This window comes from Eurypyga helias, unplaced genomic scaffold, assembly GCF_000690775.1.
Source record: "Eurypyga helias isolate BGI_N326 unplaced genomic scaffold, ASM69077v1 scaffold18731, whole genome shotgun sequence".
Classification (NCBI taxonomy): Eukaryota; Metazoa; Chordata; class Aves; order Eurypygiformes; family Eurypygidae; genus Eurypyga; species Eurypyga helias.
The window spans coordinates 6813-22175 of record NW_010230371.1 but is presented as its reverse complement, the minus strand read 5'-3'; the positions used below and the strand labels follow the sequence as shown (position 1 = coordinate 22175).

General features: G+C 40.4%; 1 protein-coding gene across 1 annotated transcript in view; it reads left to right on the top strand.

The window, feature by feature from the left end:
- The first annotated feature begins 2444 nt into the window (after positions 1-2444).
- The window catches only part of LOC104516408 (dual specificity protein phosphatase CDC14B-like), a 17756-nt gene continuing 4837 nt past the window's right edge, over positions 2445-15363 (top strand). Inside the window, exons 1-9 of the mRNA XM_010160722.1 lie at positions 2445-2470; positions 3521-3769; positions 4889-4955; positions 6266-6328; positions 7261-7348; positions 7685-7915; positions 9619-9757; positions 9876-10029; positions 10491-10591. Of these exons, the coding sequence (XP_010159024.1) occupies positions 2445-2470; positions 3521-3769; positions 4889-4955; positions 6266-6328; positions 7261-7348; positions 7685-7915; positions 9619-9757; positions 9876-10029; positions 10491-10591 (1118 nt within the window). The remainder of the gene's footprint in view (positions 2471-3520; positions 3770-4888; positions 4956-6265; positions 6329-7260; positions 7349-7684; positions 7916-9618; positions 9758-9875; positions 10030-10490; positions 10592-15363) is intronic.

Sequence of the window (15363 nt, the reverse complement as noted above, 5' to 3'; positions counted from 1 at the left end):
TGGCTGAACCCAGCACAACATGACACATTCACCGCTTAAGCTTTACGTGCAGACTGCTGAGCAGGGGTGTTAGCAGCTGGTGCTGAAGTGTACTGACAGAAGGTGAAGGAGCTGCTTTGTATGCACTCTTTGTTGAGCTTTTCAATCTACATCGCTTCTCACTTGGCAGTCTGGTTTTGTGCCACTAGTTGATAGTTAAACGTATCAAAATATGTGTCATTCATCACAAATGGCTTGTAATACTTCTAGCACTTCATTTTCCCCACTTGCTGAATGTATGCGGCAGTCTGCAAATACTCTCTTGTGCATAAAGAATGCTAGCTAACCTCGTATGATTTAGTGTAACTTGAAAGTTTTTCTTTTTACCACTGAGGAAATGTGTAAAACCATTGGTTCATGGTTGCTTGACCCTGAGGGAATGTAATCCTAGCTTGTTTCAGACCTCAGGCTTCTCTCTGTGGTATGTGCTGTGATGCTTAATGTAGCAAATAAAGTCGGTCCGTGGTGCAGAGGAACAACTTCTTAGTTTCTTCCAAACAAGAGGTTCTAGAAGTTAGACTAGACTAACGTTCCCTTGGCTGCCACAGTATCGAGAAAAGAATGACCAAAAAATTTTTTAGGAGGCAGGTTTACTGTCCAAACATTGTTATGGGGTGATTAATTCAGTCCTGGCTTGTTCATGTTTTCTAGCTCTCTTGCCAAGAGATGGGCTTTTGAGGATTTGAATTTCTATTACTTCCCCCCTTCCACCGCTACTGCATGGTGGTGTAGAAGCACCTCTCTTTATTTGCATGCTTCCATCATCCCATTTCTCACTTTTGAATTCCATCGTTATATTCCCAGAAGAACAAAAGTCCTCCTTAGGAAGACTGTAAAATTTGTTTCTAAATATCATAAAGGTGTATGTGGGTGATGGGGATAGTAGCTTTTCACTCCGGTCATACACCCTGCCAAAATTCCCAGGCCATCACTTAACAGCATAACCGAAAGAAATGCAGAGATGGGTTATATATAAGGCTTATTGAGAACTGACTTCTGAAGATGTGTCCAGCCTCTAGGGTAATGGATATAGTCTGCTGAAATGTCTGCAAACTTTACCATTTTCTTGAGTTTACTAGTGCACCTAAACCTGGTACAAACAGAGTAATTCAGATTACATTAATAATCAACTGATATGTTGGTCTGGACGTTGTTCCTTTAAGATCTTCTTTATCTCTGCAAAAAACCAGTACCTTCCAACAGGATAATAAAAAGTCAGTCAGGTGATTGCTACTTAGGGTCATTACCAGTATGAAAACTTGTTCGCAGAATGCGAAGAATTTCTTTCTTCCCTTCTGGAATCACACTGAAGTTGGAAGGGACCTCTGTAGGTCATCTGGTCCAACATCCCTGCTCAGCCTGGGCCACCTAGAGCTGGTTGCCCAGGACCACATCCAGGTGGCTTTTGAATGTCTCCAGGGATGGAGAATCCACAGCCTCTCAGGGCAACCTGTTCCAGTGCTCAGTCACACTCAGAACAAAAAAAATGGTTCCTGATGTTCAGAGGGAAACTCCTGTGTTTCAGTTTGTGCCAATTGTCTCTGGTCCTGTCATAGGGCACCACTGAAAAGGGCCTGGCTCTGTCTTCTTTGCATCTGTCTCCCTTTCAGGAATTTATATACATTGATAAGATCCCTCTGAACCTTCTTTTCTCCAGTTAGAGCAGTTCCAGCTCTCTCAGCCTTTCCTTCTATATGAGATGCTCCAATCCCTTAACCATCTTTGCACCCCTTTGCTGGATTCTCTCCAGTATGTCTGTATGTTGCTTGCACTGAGGAGCCCAGAACTGGGCACAGAACTCCAGGTGTGGCCTCAGTAGTGCTGAGGAGAGGGGAAGGATCACCGCCCTCGAGCTGCTGGCAATGCGTTGTCTGATGTGCTCCAGGACACCGTTAGCTGCCTTTGTCGCAGGGCGCATCACTGACTCGTGTTAAAGTTGGTGCCCACCAGGACCCCCAAGTCCCTTTCTGCAAAGCTGTTTTCCAGCTGGGCAGCCCCCAGCCTGTTCCGGTGCTGGGATTGTTCCTCCACAGGTGCAGAATTTTACCCTTCTCCTTCTTGAACTTCATGAAGGGTCATGTCAGCCCATTTCTCCAGGCAGTCAGGGTTCCTCTGGATGGCAGCATGATCCTCTGGTGTATCAGCTGCTCCACCCAGTTTTGTGTCATCTTCAGCCTTGGTGAGAGAAGTCTGTGCCTCATTATCCAGGTCATTAATGAAGATGCTGAACATGATCAAATGCAGAATTGACTGCTGCAGTACAGTGCTAGCTCCTGGCCTCCAACTGGACTTTGCACCACTGACCACCACCCTTTGGGCCCAGCCATTCATCAAGTTTTCAGTCCACCTGTCTGCTAGACCAGCCCACAAATCACTAGCTTGTCTGTGAGGATCTTAGGGACACAATGTCAGAGGCTTTGCTGAAGTTCAGGTAGACAATATCCACAGTTGTCCCCTCATCTACCAGGCCAGTCATTTCATTGTACAAGTTTATCAAATCGGTCAAACGTGACTTTGCCTTGGTGAATCTGTGCTGACTACTCCTTATGATTTTCTTTTCCAGTATGCCTGGAAATAGTTTCCAGGATTAGCTGTTCCATCATTTCTCTGGGAATTGAGGTGACGCTGACTGACCTGTGGTTCCCTCGGGATTCCTTCTTGCCCTTATTGAAGTTGAGGGTGACATTTGCTTTCCTTCAGTCTCCAGCACTTCTCCCAGTTGCCGTGATCATTCAGAGATTATTGAGATGGCCTTGCGATGACATCAGCCAGCTCTCTCAGCACTTGTGGGTGCATGTCACCAGGGCCCATGGGCCTAGGTGTGTCTGGTTTGCAGAACTATTCCCTGACCTCATCCTCCTCTGCCTAAAGAGTACATCTTCCTTACTCCAGCCTTTCCCCCTGGTCTCTGGGACCTGGGATTCCTGAAGGCTGGTCTTTCTAGTAGAGATTGAGACAAAGGCAGCATTCAGTACCTCAGCCTTTTCCATGTCCTGTGTACCCAGGTCCCCTGTTCCATCAAGCAATGGGCCCACATCTTCCCTAGTCTTCTTCTTGTTGCCTATGTACCCATAGAAGCCCTTCATGTTTTCTTTGGCATCCCTGCCAGACTCAATTCCATTTGGGCTTTTACTTTACTGACTTCATTCCTGGATGCTCGGACAGTGTCTCTGCATTCCTCCCAGGTTGCCTGTCTTTGCTTCCACCTTCTGTATGCTTTCTGTGTTTGAGTTTGGCCAGGGGTTCCTTATTCATCCACTCAGGCCTCCTGGCATTTTTGCCTGCTTCATATTCATTGGGATGAACTGCTCTTAAGCTTGAAGGGGGTGACTTTGAATATTAACCATCCTTCCTGGGACCCTCTTCCTCCTAGAGCCTTATCCCATGATACTCTTCCAAGCAGTTCTTTGAAGAGGCCAAGGTCTGCTCTCCTGAAGTCCAGGGTTGTCAGCTTGCTTTTCATCTTCCTCCCTGCCCTCAGGATCCTGAAGTCCACCATCTCAGTCACTGCAGCCAAGGCTGCCTTTGACTTTCACATCCACAGCGAACACCTCCTTGCTGGTGAGTATGAGGTCCAGCAGACCACTGTTCCTCATTGGTTTCTGTATCACTTGGAAGATGTCACCAGTTCACTGCAGGAACCTCCTGGCTTGCTTAGGTCCTGCCGTGTTGTCCCTCCAACCGATATCAGAGTGGCTAAAGTTCCTCGTGAGGACCAGGGCCTGGGAATGTGAAGCTGCTCCTGTCTGTGTAGAGGGCCTGATCCCCTTGTTCTTCATGGTCAGATGGCCTAACAGACACCCAATGTCACCTTTACCTGTCCTCTCTTTTACCTGGGTGGGACTCTGTCACTTCCTTCTCCTGATGACTTTTTTTTTTCCCCCACCTTTCACACTGAGGCAAACTGATCCCGAAAAGGATGCAAACGAATTGTAGAGGCAACCATCCAGGTTCTTCAGAAGTTTTGCCTCCTCTCAGTGGAAATTTGAACGTTAACTATTTTTTAACTTTTTGAAACATTAATGATTCTGTGCTACTGATGGCTGCATGGTCTCAGAAGGAGGTGTTCTGCCCAGACATCATAATCTTTGGTGTAGATTCAGTTTAAACTGATTTTTTTACTTGACTTTAGTATTACTGTAGAGTGCTTCTTTTACAGTGCACGTGGAATCTAATAATGGCCATGAACTAATGTGGTTCTTGGGTCAACAGAATTTTGAAAATTGTAGTTGAAGGGAAGGGTTTAAATGCAAACCAGTTTCTCCTCATGTTTAAACATAAACTATTTAATGCATCTTAAGGAAAGTCTTTTAATATACAAACGTGTATCTTGACACTTCTATTAAGAAGACACAGTTCATGCGTGCGTAGAAGGTATGTGCACAGCGTCTTTGTTTCTTTTGAGTGGAGTTTAAGAAAAAAATGGCGGTGTGTTACAATTTGACTTTTTCGAAAGTGTACTCCAGAAGAAAATGTTCTGAGATTGTATGTTAGAATATGACACTAATTCAAGCATTAGCTTTTGCACAAGGAGTTTGTGTTGTCTGTTCTTGAGGTATGCCACTTTCAATGTTCCTGTCAGAAATGGAATGTCTCAAGTTTTATCAAAACTGTAACTGGAGTAGCCTTACTCGGGATCATCTGTTAACATTAATAACTTGCTTTGTGTTTTGGTATTAGTGTAAGATACAAGGTGGGAGAAATGAAGTAATCATTTGACATAATTATTTCACTGTAATAGTAATTATCTTGAAGCAATTTTAAAAGGTGTTTTAGAGAAATATCTTCAATTGCTTTCACTTGGATTAAAATGGAATAATTTTACCGCTTTGGTCATCATATGTTATAGGGATGCTTCCTTTGGTACTTGCAGTTTTCATCTGACATTGCTGGACTGTTTTCATGCAATAAACAAGGTCAGTAAACCAATGTTTTTTGTATTGGAAAAGGTCAGCTCAATATTGATCTGTAGAAAAAGAAGCCTTAGGGCTAGCAACCAGTGAAGGTTTTAAAGAGGGAATTTTGAGTTTTATTTGTGTAACCTCTTGGGACAGTCATTCACACCTTTGATCCCTAAGAGTTGTGTGCTAGGTTTATTATATGCCTCTCTCCCCTCCCGCTGTTACATTTGAGGCTGAATATAGGCGCTGAAACTTCTTTTGAATCGGTTAGTGATACTTTTTAGGCATTTTCAACTTGTGCTAATGACTTCAAGTTTTGCTTCAGTAACACAAATATGACAAATGCTAGGATGCTTTTCTGGTTTTATCTACAAATTACCATAATCTAGTGTTTCATAGCAATACAGTGGTGAACTAACGTGTCATTGAAGGACAGGGGAATTTAGGTACATTCTTTTTAGTCTGTATGAGTAGTGAAATGGGGAATTCTGCAGCTAAATATCCTACTCCTGTCTTTTGTATTATGAGTGTCCCTGCCAAATACTGGTGTTTTTACTGATTAAGACAGCTTCTTGCAGATTTATGATTTTCAGCTTTTTTGGATGTTTTGGCACTGGCTGCTTGTATGCCAAGAGTGGTGAATTGCTATTCTTCTCAGTATCAATGAACAGCAAGGAAAACTATGGAAGATTATGAAGTGAAAGAGAAGATTAGAATGTATAAATTTAAATATCTGGAGATACGGGATTATCTGTGCTTCCTAACTTTAAGAAGTGGGTAAACTGTCAGTTACCCAAATGTTTACATTTGTATTAAAAATAATTGTTGTGGATAATTACGTGACATCTGAGACCATGCTAGTGTGCTTAGAACTGTGTGTCTGTCTACAACCAGTTTAAAATCAGTGAAGATATTAGCATCATAATGAGAGCAAATAGCATTCCATGCTCAAAAATATTTGCTATCCTTAACTTCACAATGTACTCATAATTTCAAGAGATAAATTTTGCTAGTTATTTTTCCCTCTTTAGTTTCGTATTCCTAACAGTAACAGAAAGACTGAATGCATCTGTAGTCTGGAATTTCATAGTGATTTGATGAAAACAGGAAGGAGTGGATTTGCTTGTCTTAAGTTCACTTATATTAAAATTTACAGATCTGTTTTGAGCCAAGACTGAGTTGATCTGTATTTTTTTCAAAGATACAAAGAAATCTCTCTGTAAAAGTAGAACAGGTATTAAAGGTCATTCAGCAACCTAAAAGAGTGATAAACTGTCCTCACTAAAAGATGTTATCTCTGTTAAAAGCTGTATTCTGAATTTTAGGCTTTGCAGCATGGTTTCCTGGATTTCAATACGTTTGATGTAAATGAATATGAGCATTATGAAGTAAGTGTTCAAGTATCAGTCGTCTGTCTTCTGATTTGTTTGCTGTTGCTAATGCTAAGGTTGCTTATAATATGTGCTACTTTTTTTTTTTAGCATTAGATTCCATTTCTGGTTTGTCACTTTGAAGTTTGATTGTTAAATAAAGGTACATGGTCAGACAGAGAATATTAAAATTCAGATTTAAGCATAGTTAGCCTCAAACCTGGGAGGGAACCATAAACCAAAATAGAAGTAAATACTTTTTTTCTGTCATTATTATTAAATCCCTGGAAGATGACTGGTGAGTGGGAATTTGGCCACCTCTTAGAAGTCATGAACATTCTTGAGCAATCTTGATGAGAAACTTGAGGGCATACAAGTCCAGATCTAACTGTGTTCTGGAGAAAAATTAAAGCATGTTTCTGTGAACACGTGGCAAAGGTTTAATAACACTCTCTGAAGGAAAGAAGGAAAAAGGGCTGGGAAACACCAAGCCTATAAAATGCACTTTGGGGTATCGAAATGAATGTGACAATGAAGGACTGCAACTCTTGACTATATGCAGTCTCAGAAATGCAAAGCTGCTAGTTATCTGTAAAGAGAAAATTAAGTGTTCCTAGAATCTACAAAGTCATGATTTAAATTGCAAACAGGGATAAAGCCAAGGTCATCATTTAGAAACCTATAAAAAATCAAAAGTGCAAGATGCCCTTCATCTGAAAGGCATCATTTGTGGTGTTCTATAACTCGTAATTTAGAAAGAGGAGAACACAGGCAAGAAAAGTGAGGTTGAGAGCCTCCGGCATCCTCCCGATGGAACAGAAAGCAGACGACTAACGTAACTTCCTTTGGCAAAAGTTGCACATCACTTCTATCTAGCATGTATTTTGAAACAATAAGGAAAAGCCTGAAAATACAGGGATAATGATAAACCAAGCATTTTCTCTTGACAGAGAGCAGAAAATGGAGATTTTAACTGGATAATACCAAACAAATTCATTGCCTTCAGTGGACCTCATTCAAGAAGTAAAATTGAAAATGGTATGCTTAAAAAAGGAGGTGGGGGACACAAGCCCACTGCTTTCTTAGTTGATTGTTATCAGTAAGAACAAGCTTTAAAAATTGTTCCTCAAACAGTGTGTTTTTTCCTTGGCTCTTTTTCTTTTATAAGAACCCTGGCAGTAGAATTTTAATGCTTGGTTTAATTGTATCTGACCTAGGTGATTATGTTAAAATTCCATTTTCAGTTAGTCTGTTTCTTTATGTTGAACATGAGTTCTATTTTGAAAGTGTTTTCATCTCTTGTTTTTGAGTTTTTATTTCTGCAGCAGTTTGAGCCTTACTCTCTTTCTTTTTCCACCTTATTTTTTCAAATAGGCTATCCCCACCATGCTCCAGAGGCTTATTTCCCATACTTCCAGAAACATAAGGTCACCACGATAATACGCCTCAACAAAAAACTGTATGATGCCAAACGATTTACAGATGCTGGATTTGAGCATTTTGACCTCTTCTTTGCTGATGGAAGCACACCTAGTGATACTATAGTTAAAACTTTCCTAAATATTTGTGAAAATGCTGAAGGTGTTGTGGCCGTTCATTGCAAAGGTATAGTGTAACAACATTCTGTATTGCAAGTGATGCTTATAGTTACAATTCCTGAGGTATTTTGCACTAAAATTCCGTTATATCTAGTTATTAACATCTCTGCCAAACTGCAGCTTTTCCATACAGATTCTTTCTATGCTTCTGCTCTTGCACTTCATCTTCTAATTTTTTTAAGTTCCAGAAAAGTCTTCCCAGCTGTTTCCAGGAAAGAATGAGGTTGGAGAAAGTGGGCTTGCCAATATTAACAGCTCTTTCTGCTAGAAAGTGTTAGCACATTCAGAAGATGCTTTTGAGCAGAAATTTGAAGTCCTGCCAAGGTTTACAGGTCTTTCTGAAAATACATGGTTAAATACACCAAGTCATAAACTTTTGAAGATTTTAGTACAGCTTTTTGAGGAGATTCATTATAGAATGTGAGTGTTCTTCCAGGACCACAGAAATCTTTATCCCTCAGAAACCCTTTATACTAGCTACTCTGGGCATGCTCTTAATATCTGTTCCGCCAGACTGCCGAGGAAAAGAGATCCAGAGCCTGTCCAGCACTGCTAGTATAAAGATAACATTTTCTGTGGCTCTAGAGGAACTGTGTTTCCCTTCCCACATTATCTTTAATAGTCCATCAGACATTTGTTCTCCACAAACTTGGCCTGACCAGCATACCTAATACTGCTGTGATTGAAGGAGAAAGGCCTTTTCTTAACCCATTTGCCTGGAGCCTGCAAAGAGTGTATTTTTGTTCCTGGATCTGCCATCCATTTGCTGTGTGTTTCAGAGGATTATCCTGTGAAGTGGAAGAATTGGTAAAAGCATCATCTTGACTGTTGGGATGCAAGTGCGTACTCTTACTTTCCACTGAGGTGATGAATTTGGGCATATCGCTTAATTGATCACGCCTGAATATTGTGTGTCAGTGGTACCAGTGCTTTGTTTTCATTCAGATTAAGGTGTTCTTTGACCTTTATCATACTGGTGGTGTCTAGACTGCCTTATGTTCCTCAGCCTGCTCTTAGAAGAGTAGAACGCTGTCGCCTGTTCTTACAGCTGGGCAGGGCACGGAAAGCACTGTGTGCTTCTCTTGGCTGCAGTCTGACATCTGCAGCAAGTGATCGAGGAGAGGAGACACTAACTGGAGTCTCTTTTCCTTCTCGTGTTTCCCAGGGTAAATAGAACTGCTTTGAGGGCCATTGCAAAGAAGGTTTCTTGTCTGGAGTACCTTTTGCCTCTGTCAGCTAGTACCCAGACTTGTTTGTTACAAAATCTGTCTTTTCCTTGGGAGCTCTATTAAGAGATCAGTTAGAGGAGGGATTGGAAAAGCAACTGATTTCAGTGCAATAGGTGATTAATATGCAAGAAGGTGCCTTGAGAATTTTGGAAAAAAGCCTGCTGTCTTTCATAAAAACATTTTCATACCTGTAATACATATTCATAGATAGACAGGTAAGTAAAGATGGATAGACTTACAGGTATCTGTAAAGTTTCTGGTTTTGGAAGGTTACCTCACTCAAAAAACGTGAACAATCTGTTAGTCAGCTTGTACGTGGAAAAGAAAGTTTGAAAAGTGAGTTGCACTTACCAAATTTGATCCGTAGCAGGTTTGTTTAATAAACTAGGCAAGTAACTGTCCAACTAACAATGTCTGTAGCTACAGCAGATTCCAGGTGAAGATGGGTATATAAAAGAAGCCATTCTTTTATCTTACACAGCTGGTCTTGGACGAACTGGCACACTTATTGCCTGTTATATCATGAAGCATTATCAGATGACAGCTGCTGAAACTATTGCCTGGATTAGAATAAATAGACCTGGTTCAGTGATTGGACCACAACAACACTTCCTGATGGAGTAAGTAGATTGACTGTAAATTATTTCAGACATAGATCTAGATGTCTTCTGTTATACACTTAATAACCTTGGGTGTTGATTTGGTGTATTCTGGATTTTTTTTCCCATGTTATGATAGCAAACAGGCAGAACTCTGGACAGAAGGAGATATTTCCCGTGCAAAGTTGAAAGGAAACCGTAAAATTGCTGTAACAAGAATTCTGTCGGGAGTAGATGATATTTCAATTCATGACATGAGAAACAGGAGAACCATCCGAAAGGACATTGAACTGGTAACCATCCAAATATTCTGCTCTTGTAAAAGTTGTAACTACTGTTGAGAATCTTCAGGTTGCAAACAACCTGTGGGTACAGTAAAACTGTGTTAATCAGATTCTTTTTCTGTTTGTCCTTTTTGTATCAAGGGGTATGGGGGAGTGGAAAGGTTGTAGACAGCAGGTATGAAAAATGAAGTGTAGTATACCGGTGAAGTAGGACCATCCTTATCATACTTCAGAAAGTATTAGAACAAAACAATTTGCAGTCGAAACCACTAATTTTGGTTTGGATTGTCTGTTACTTAACGGACATTGTATTGTAAAATTGTATTTATGCAAGTGAGTTTCCTTTAATTTTATGCTGACAAACTTTCCTGATGGGATAATTCTAACTTTTAAGATAAGGTTAATTCTTAAACGTTTAAGTGTCTATATTTTAATCTTGGTTTATCCCTTCCCCACCTCGACGTATCCAGTACAGTGATGAAGAAGAAACAAACTGTCTAACACAAGGTGATAAGCTTCGTGCTCTGAAAAGTAGAAGGCAGGCAAAATCTCCAACTGCATCTACGCTAACGTAAGTCAGCTTCTGAATGTATAAATGCCAGAAATGCTTCTATCCTGTTCTCTATGCATACTTCACTTTGCCCCCCAGAAGTTTGTTGCCAAGGCTGCTTTACTCATTCGAAACAAGCGTGAGATTCACTCTTTCTCAGAAGGCTGGATGAGCGCTAAGGAGGCAGGATAACTTGGTGGAAGAACTGCATTGTTTCTAGTTTTTTGCACTGTTTTTTATTCCAGTAGTCTGCTTTACAAGCTCTTACCATAGTTCTGAATGCTTTATTTTTAGTTTCATCACAAACATTCCCTTGTCTTTCCTGCAGTAGTATAAAATGGAAGCATATTACTCTGTGTGGTGGTGTTTGATTGGCTGAAATAAGGTACATGCTGGTTTTTGACATCAGCTTCCTAAGAAGAAAAGTTGAAAGAAGAATCTTTAGCTTCCGTTCATTTCCTCTTCCTTGAAAAGGAACTTTCCTAAATCCTTTGGGCCGTGGGATAACATCCGGTAGATCTGGTAGACAGCAAGTAGTGCTATTGCAGCATATAAATTCAAAAGGAGTGCACTTACGTCAGGGAACGTGGTATGCTAGTACTGAAACACCACCTGTAAAAGAAAGGTCCTAGTTACCTTTGCATCTGTTACAGCTTGTGCTAACTAGGTAGGAAAACTCTGTCTGCCCTTGAATAAACTACAAGAGAATGCAAGGCTTGCAAGACAAATGTGGGTCTCATGAGATTGTTAGGAAAGGAATGGTAACCCCTGGCTGTTAGATTTTGCAAATAACAGCACCAGAGTCACAGACAAAAGCCAGCTTGGCTTTTGTTGGGCTGTCTTTTCTGTAGGGGATGATGCTGCTAGCTGTTGGCCTGTTGGTTTTTGTTTGTTTGTTTGTTTTTTAGAGACTAAACAGTGTCATTCTTCTAGAAAAAATGAGAGGTAAGAATGTGCTGAAAGTAGAGGAATATGTCCTTGGAAACGCTCACACATTACTATGTGTGAATTGTGCTTTTGTTTTATAAAAGGTTCTCTTTAGTTCGTGCCCGTGATTTACACAGGCAATCATATAAGAAACAGCAGATTCAGATCAAAGCAACTGACATTAAAACAACGCATCAGCTCAGTTACCTCAAATGCCACAGTAAAAAACAGCTACCTTGCACATTAGTTTCCAAGGCACATAATGCCTTAATTTCCACTCTGTAATATTTTTTCATAGAAGGTGCGTTAAGTCATGTAGTAAAGGTGGTGTCATTTATTGCATATTCCATAGAATGAATTTAGACTGCGTGATAATCTGTTCAGAGCCATTGTCTTAGCATGCAGAAAGCCTGTCAACTATTAAAATATTATTCCATTCATGAGGCATTCTGCAAGATGACTGCTGTAATTAAAACTGGTTAGCTTGTACTTCTGTAGAATTAAAATAATTGATCTAGAGCTTATGGCACAGGTAGTTGGAATTTCACTCCTTCTGTTCCCCAGAGTTATTTGTGTGGTTTGCAGCTTGTACTGAAATAATTCAGTGAAAATGAATATATAACTTCTTACATTCTTTGTGTTATTATTATTAAACCAAAATATCACTGGGAATATTTAGCTGCCCTACCTGAGTCAGAAGTCTTCCCTACTAGAAGAGGTGTCAGTCTTTTTCCCTGTAGTTGAGACTGTTAAAAGTAATTAATCTTGCGTGAAACTGATTTAATTTTACCTAAGCGAACAAAAAGAAGCTTCTAAAACTGTGTGGTTTTTATGTCACAGAGAAGAGGAAAAAACAACAACAACAAAAAAAATAGGAGCACCAGTAGCTGGGACAATTACAGTCTTTGAGAGCTAGAGCCCTTCCTTATGTTTGAGTCACAAGGGATTTGTGTGTAACTGTTGCGGTTTAGCCCCAGCACAATAATGTTTGTTCTGTATCAACTCTAAATACTTTGACGAATGGATACTTTGTATATGTGCTAATTAGCAATATGCTGTACCTTTGGCAAAGGATTATGCATTAGCTTTTGCTGCTTGGAACACAGGAAGATCATATACCCCATCGTGTGGTTGTTTACATAAATTGCTTGTTCCTACAAACTGATTTAGATCTGATCTAATGTTTTGGTATGAAGACCTAAGATTGTGAAGTCAGATGTATGAATAAAAGCCAATCAAACTGCGTGAGAGATGGCAGCGAGGGGTCAGAGATGTACTGCTCCAGCATGCCCTTGTTTACAAAAGAGTCATACGGGCTTTCTTTGGAATAGATGACTTCAGTGAGGATTTCAGAAGATTGGCTTTGATTGCAGCCACATGCGGATACTACATTTGGCAATTTGTGGTTGCGTGGATTCTTAACAGCCATAGAAGGTTACAGAATGCTTGGCAAAGGTTATAGAGCAATATGCTTTTGAAGAACTTGAAACAAGCTAAAATGCACCAGTAGCTTTTGCTTTTGAATTTTTGTTCATCTTTTCCTCCCCCTCCAACCCCCTTTTTAGATGGCTCCTAGCTATGCTGGTGTTTACACTGTGTAGCATTGTCATCTGGTGGATTGTATGTGGCTCCCTTCTGCCCAGCCTGCTATTCTGTCTAGATGGTTTAAGAACATAGTAACCATCAGGACCCCCTGAGAGAGAGCCACTGTGTAAGTGTCCCATTCCATTTCTCTACAATAGCTCACGCTTTCAGTCTAGTTGTCTCATAATGCATGTCTTCATATCATGTTTCTTACTGGCTTCGTTGCAAGAGTAAATTTTACTGCTCTGGCTTTGTTTTCTTTTTGCGTATCTTATTTGGAATATCAGTGATTTTTATGGCTGGTTTGCAATACAAAAAGGCGCAGAGCTTTTGTGATCAGGATAATTTATAATTTTGAAGCTTTTCTTCTCTGCATGCTCCTGCAAATAAGCAAAACTACGTAAGGAAATACCTTACTTGTAAAAGAAAAAACACTGCTTTAAGATACGACAGTATCCTTTGCTCATTACAAATGATGGAAATGTTAGCTGCAGCTTTACCTTGAAATTCATGAACTTGCAAAGGAGCTTAGTTTCCCAAAGGATGGTTTTACTCACGTGAAATGCCCGGAATTAGAATCTGTTAGAAATGTCAGTAGGTCTTTGTTTTCACTAAGAGATTATAGTATTATATGCCATAAGAGGCAGTAAAATGGGACGTCTTTTTTTCTTTTTAACATAACAGAAGATGAGGCAGGTTGCAGTAGTAGGTCAAGGCTCACTTGTTTATCCAGCCAATATGGTTTCATCTTCTTTTGTTCTCAATTACGGTTTTTTAGAGAGCTTTATGAGACAAGTTAAATCCCCTCTTTCTGTTACGTGGATTCAGGAGCTGAGTAAGGCATTAAAAACATCTTCGTTCCTTGAGCACAGTTTTCACTCTGTCTCCACTCTGCTTTTTTCAGAGGGGCTGCAGTGATTGCTGTGCCTCGCTTCTGCCAAAGAGGTGCAGTTTTCATCAAACGACAACTTCCATCTTTTGGCCAAGCAAAACTTCAGCCGCACCCAGAACTGCCAGGACACCCAAACAGGAGCTTTTTGCTTGCTGCTGTGTCTCCCTGAAGCTGCTCCACCACCACCACCACCCTCAAAGCGAAATGGTTACTTTGGGTGAATGCTTGAAACGTTGGTGCTCTCAGAGAAAAAAATAGGTCAGAAAGATTCTTTGACACCAGATACTAAGTATGAGAAGGCATTCTTTCCTGGCAGAACACTGAAGTTGAGAGTTTCTTTCCGTCTTACCTTTGGCCTTGAAACTTTTTTGTCCACACTTTTAAAAAGCATGGGACTCTTTCCTGCTAAAGGAAATGATAGAATAACTGAAGAATGAGAACTAGGGGACTTGTGGACAACTTGGCCTGTTAACCTTAGCTGTGGTCATCTTAATCTATTCTTTTGGAGGAAAAAAAACCCAAATAACTATAAAGATCAGTTTAGCTGGTTGTTTTTTTTTTTTTTCCATTGGTACCTAACTTTGTCCAAGAACATACTTAAATGAGAACCTTGTTTTCATAGTTTTACACTGAATGTAGCAGTATTTCTTGTCTCATTTTTTTCCTGAAATCAGACCTCAGATTTCTAAACACAGACTAAAGAGCAATGTTAAAACAGTAGTTAAAAAAAAAAAAAAAAAAAGAAACAATCTGTCCTCTGGTTTCCTCTACTGTAAGATCAATTTCACTCAACTATCATCCCTTCTTTCCTTCTTTCTCTTACAGTTTCTGTGTTCTGTCTAAAAACTCCCTTGCTAGAGGGAAAAAGACTGTTTCATGTTGGTAAACGTGTCATGATGCAGGCAATTGGGTTACTGGTGCTGCTGCCTCATATCCAGTATTGACAGTGTTGGTTTATGTCCAGGAAGAGAAAACATTGAAGCTGTTCATTAAAGCTAGGCAAATGTTCTCTGTATTCTGCAGTTGGTGTCGCTTGAGTTCTAAGAGACCAAATTATCAGTTAGGATCGTGAATCTGTCTGGGCTAGCCTGGCAGTCCTGCTGGCTGGAGCCCTGTAGACTAAAAACTATCAGTCATTTGTTGCCTGTTGATGACTTGGAACAGTGGTAGAGGTCTCAGGCCTGTTTTCCTAAAATTCATGAGGTGATGAAGGAGAAAGCAATATTGCATTTGATAGACCTCATAAAACAGGTAGCCATGGCAAGAATAAAATGTCCATCACAGGTTGAGAAGACATGCTCCTGTGTAACCTCTCTTCCCCTCATCCCTCCCTAGGATATTGTAATAATTTCTATTGTAATAGAGTCAGCGGCGGCAGCGGGGGGGTCCC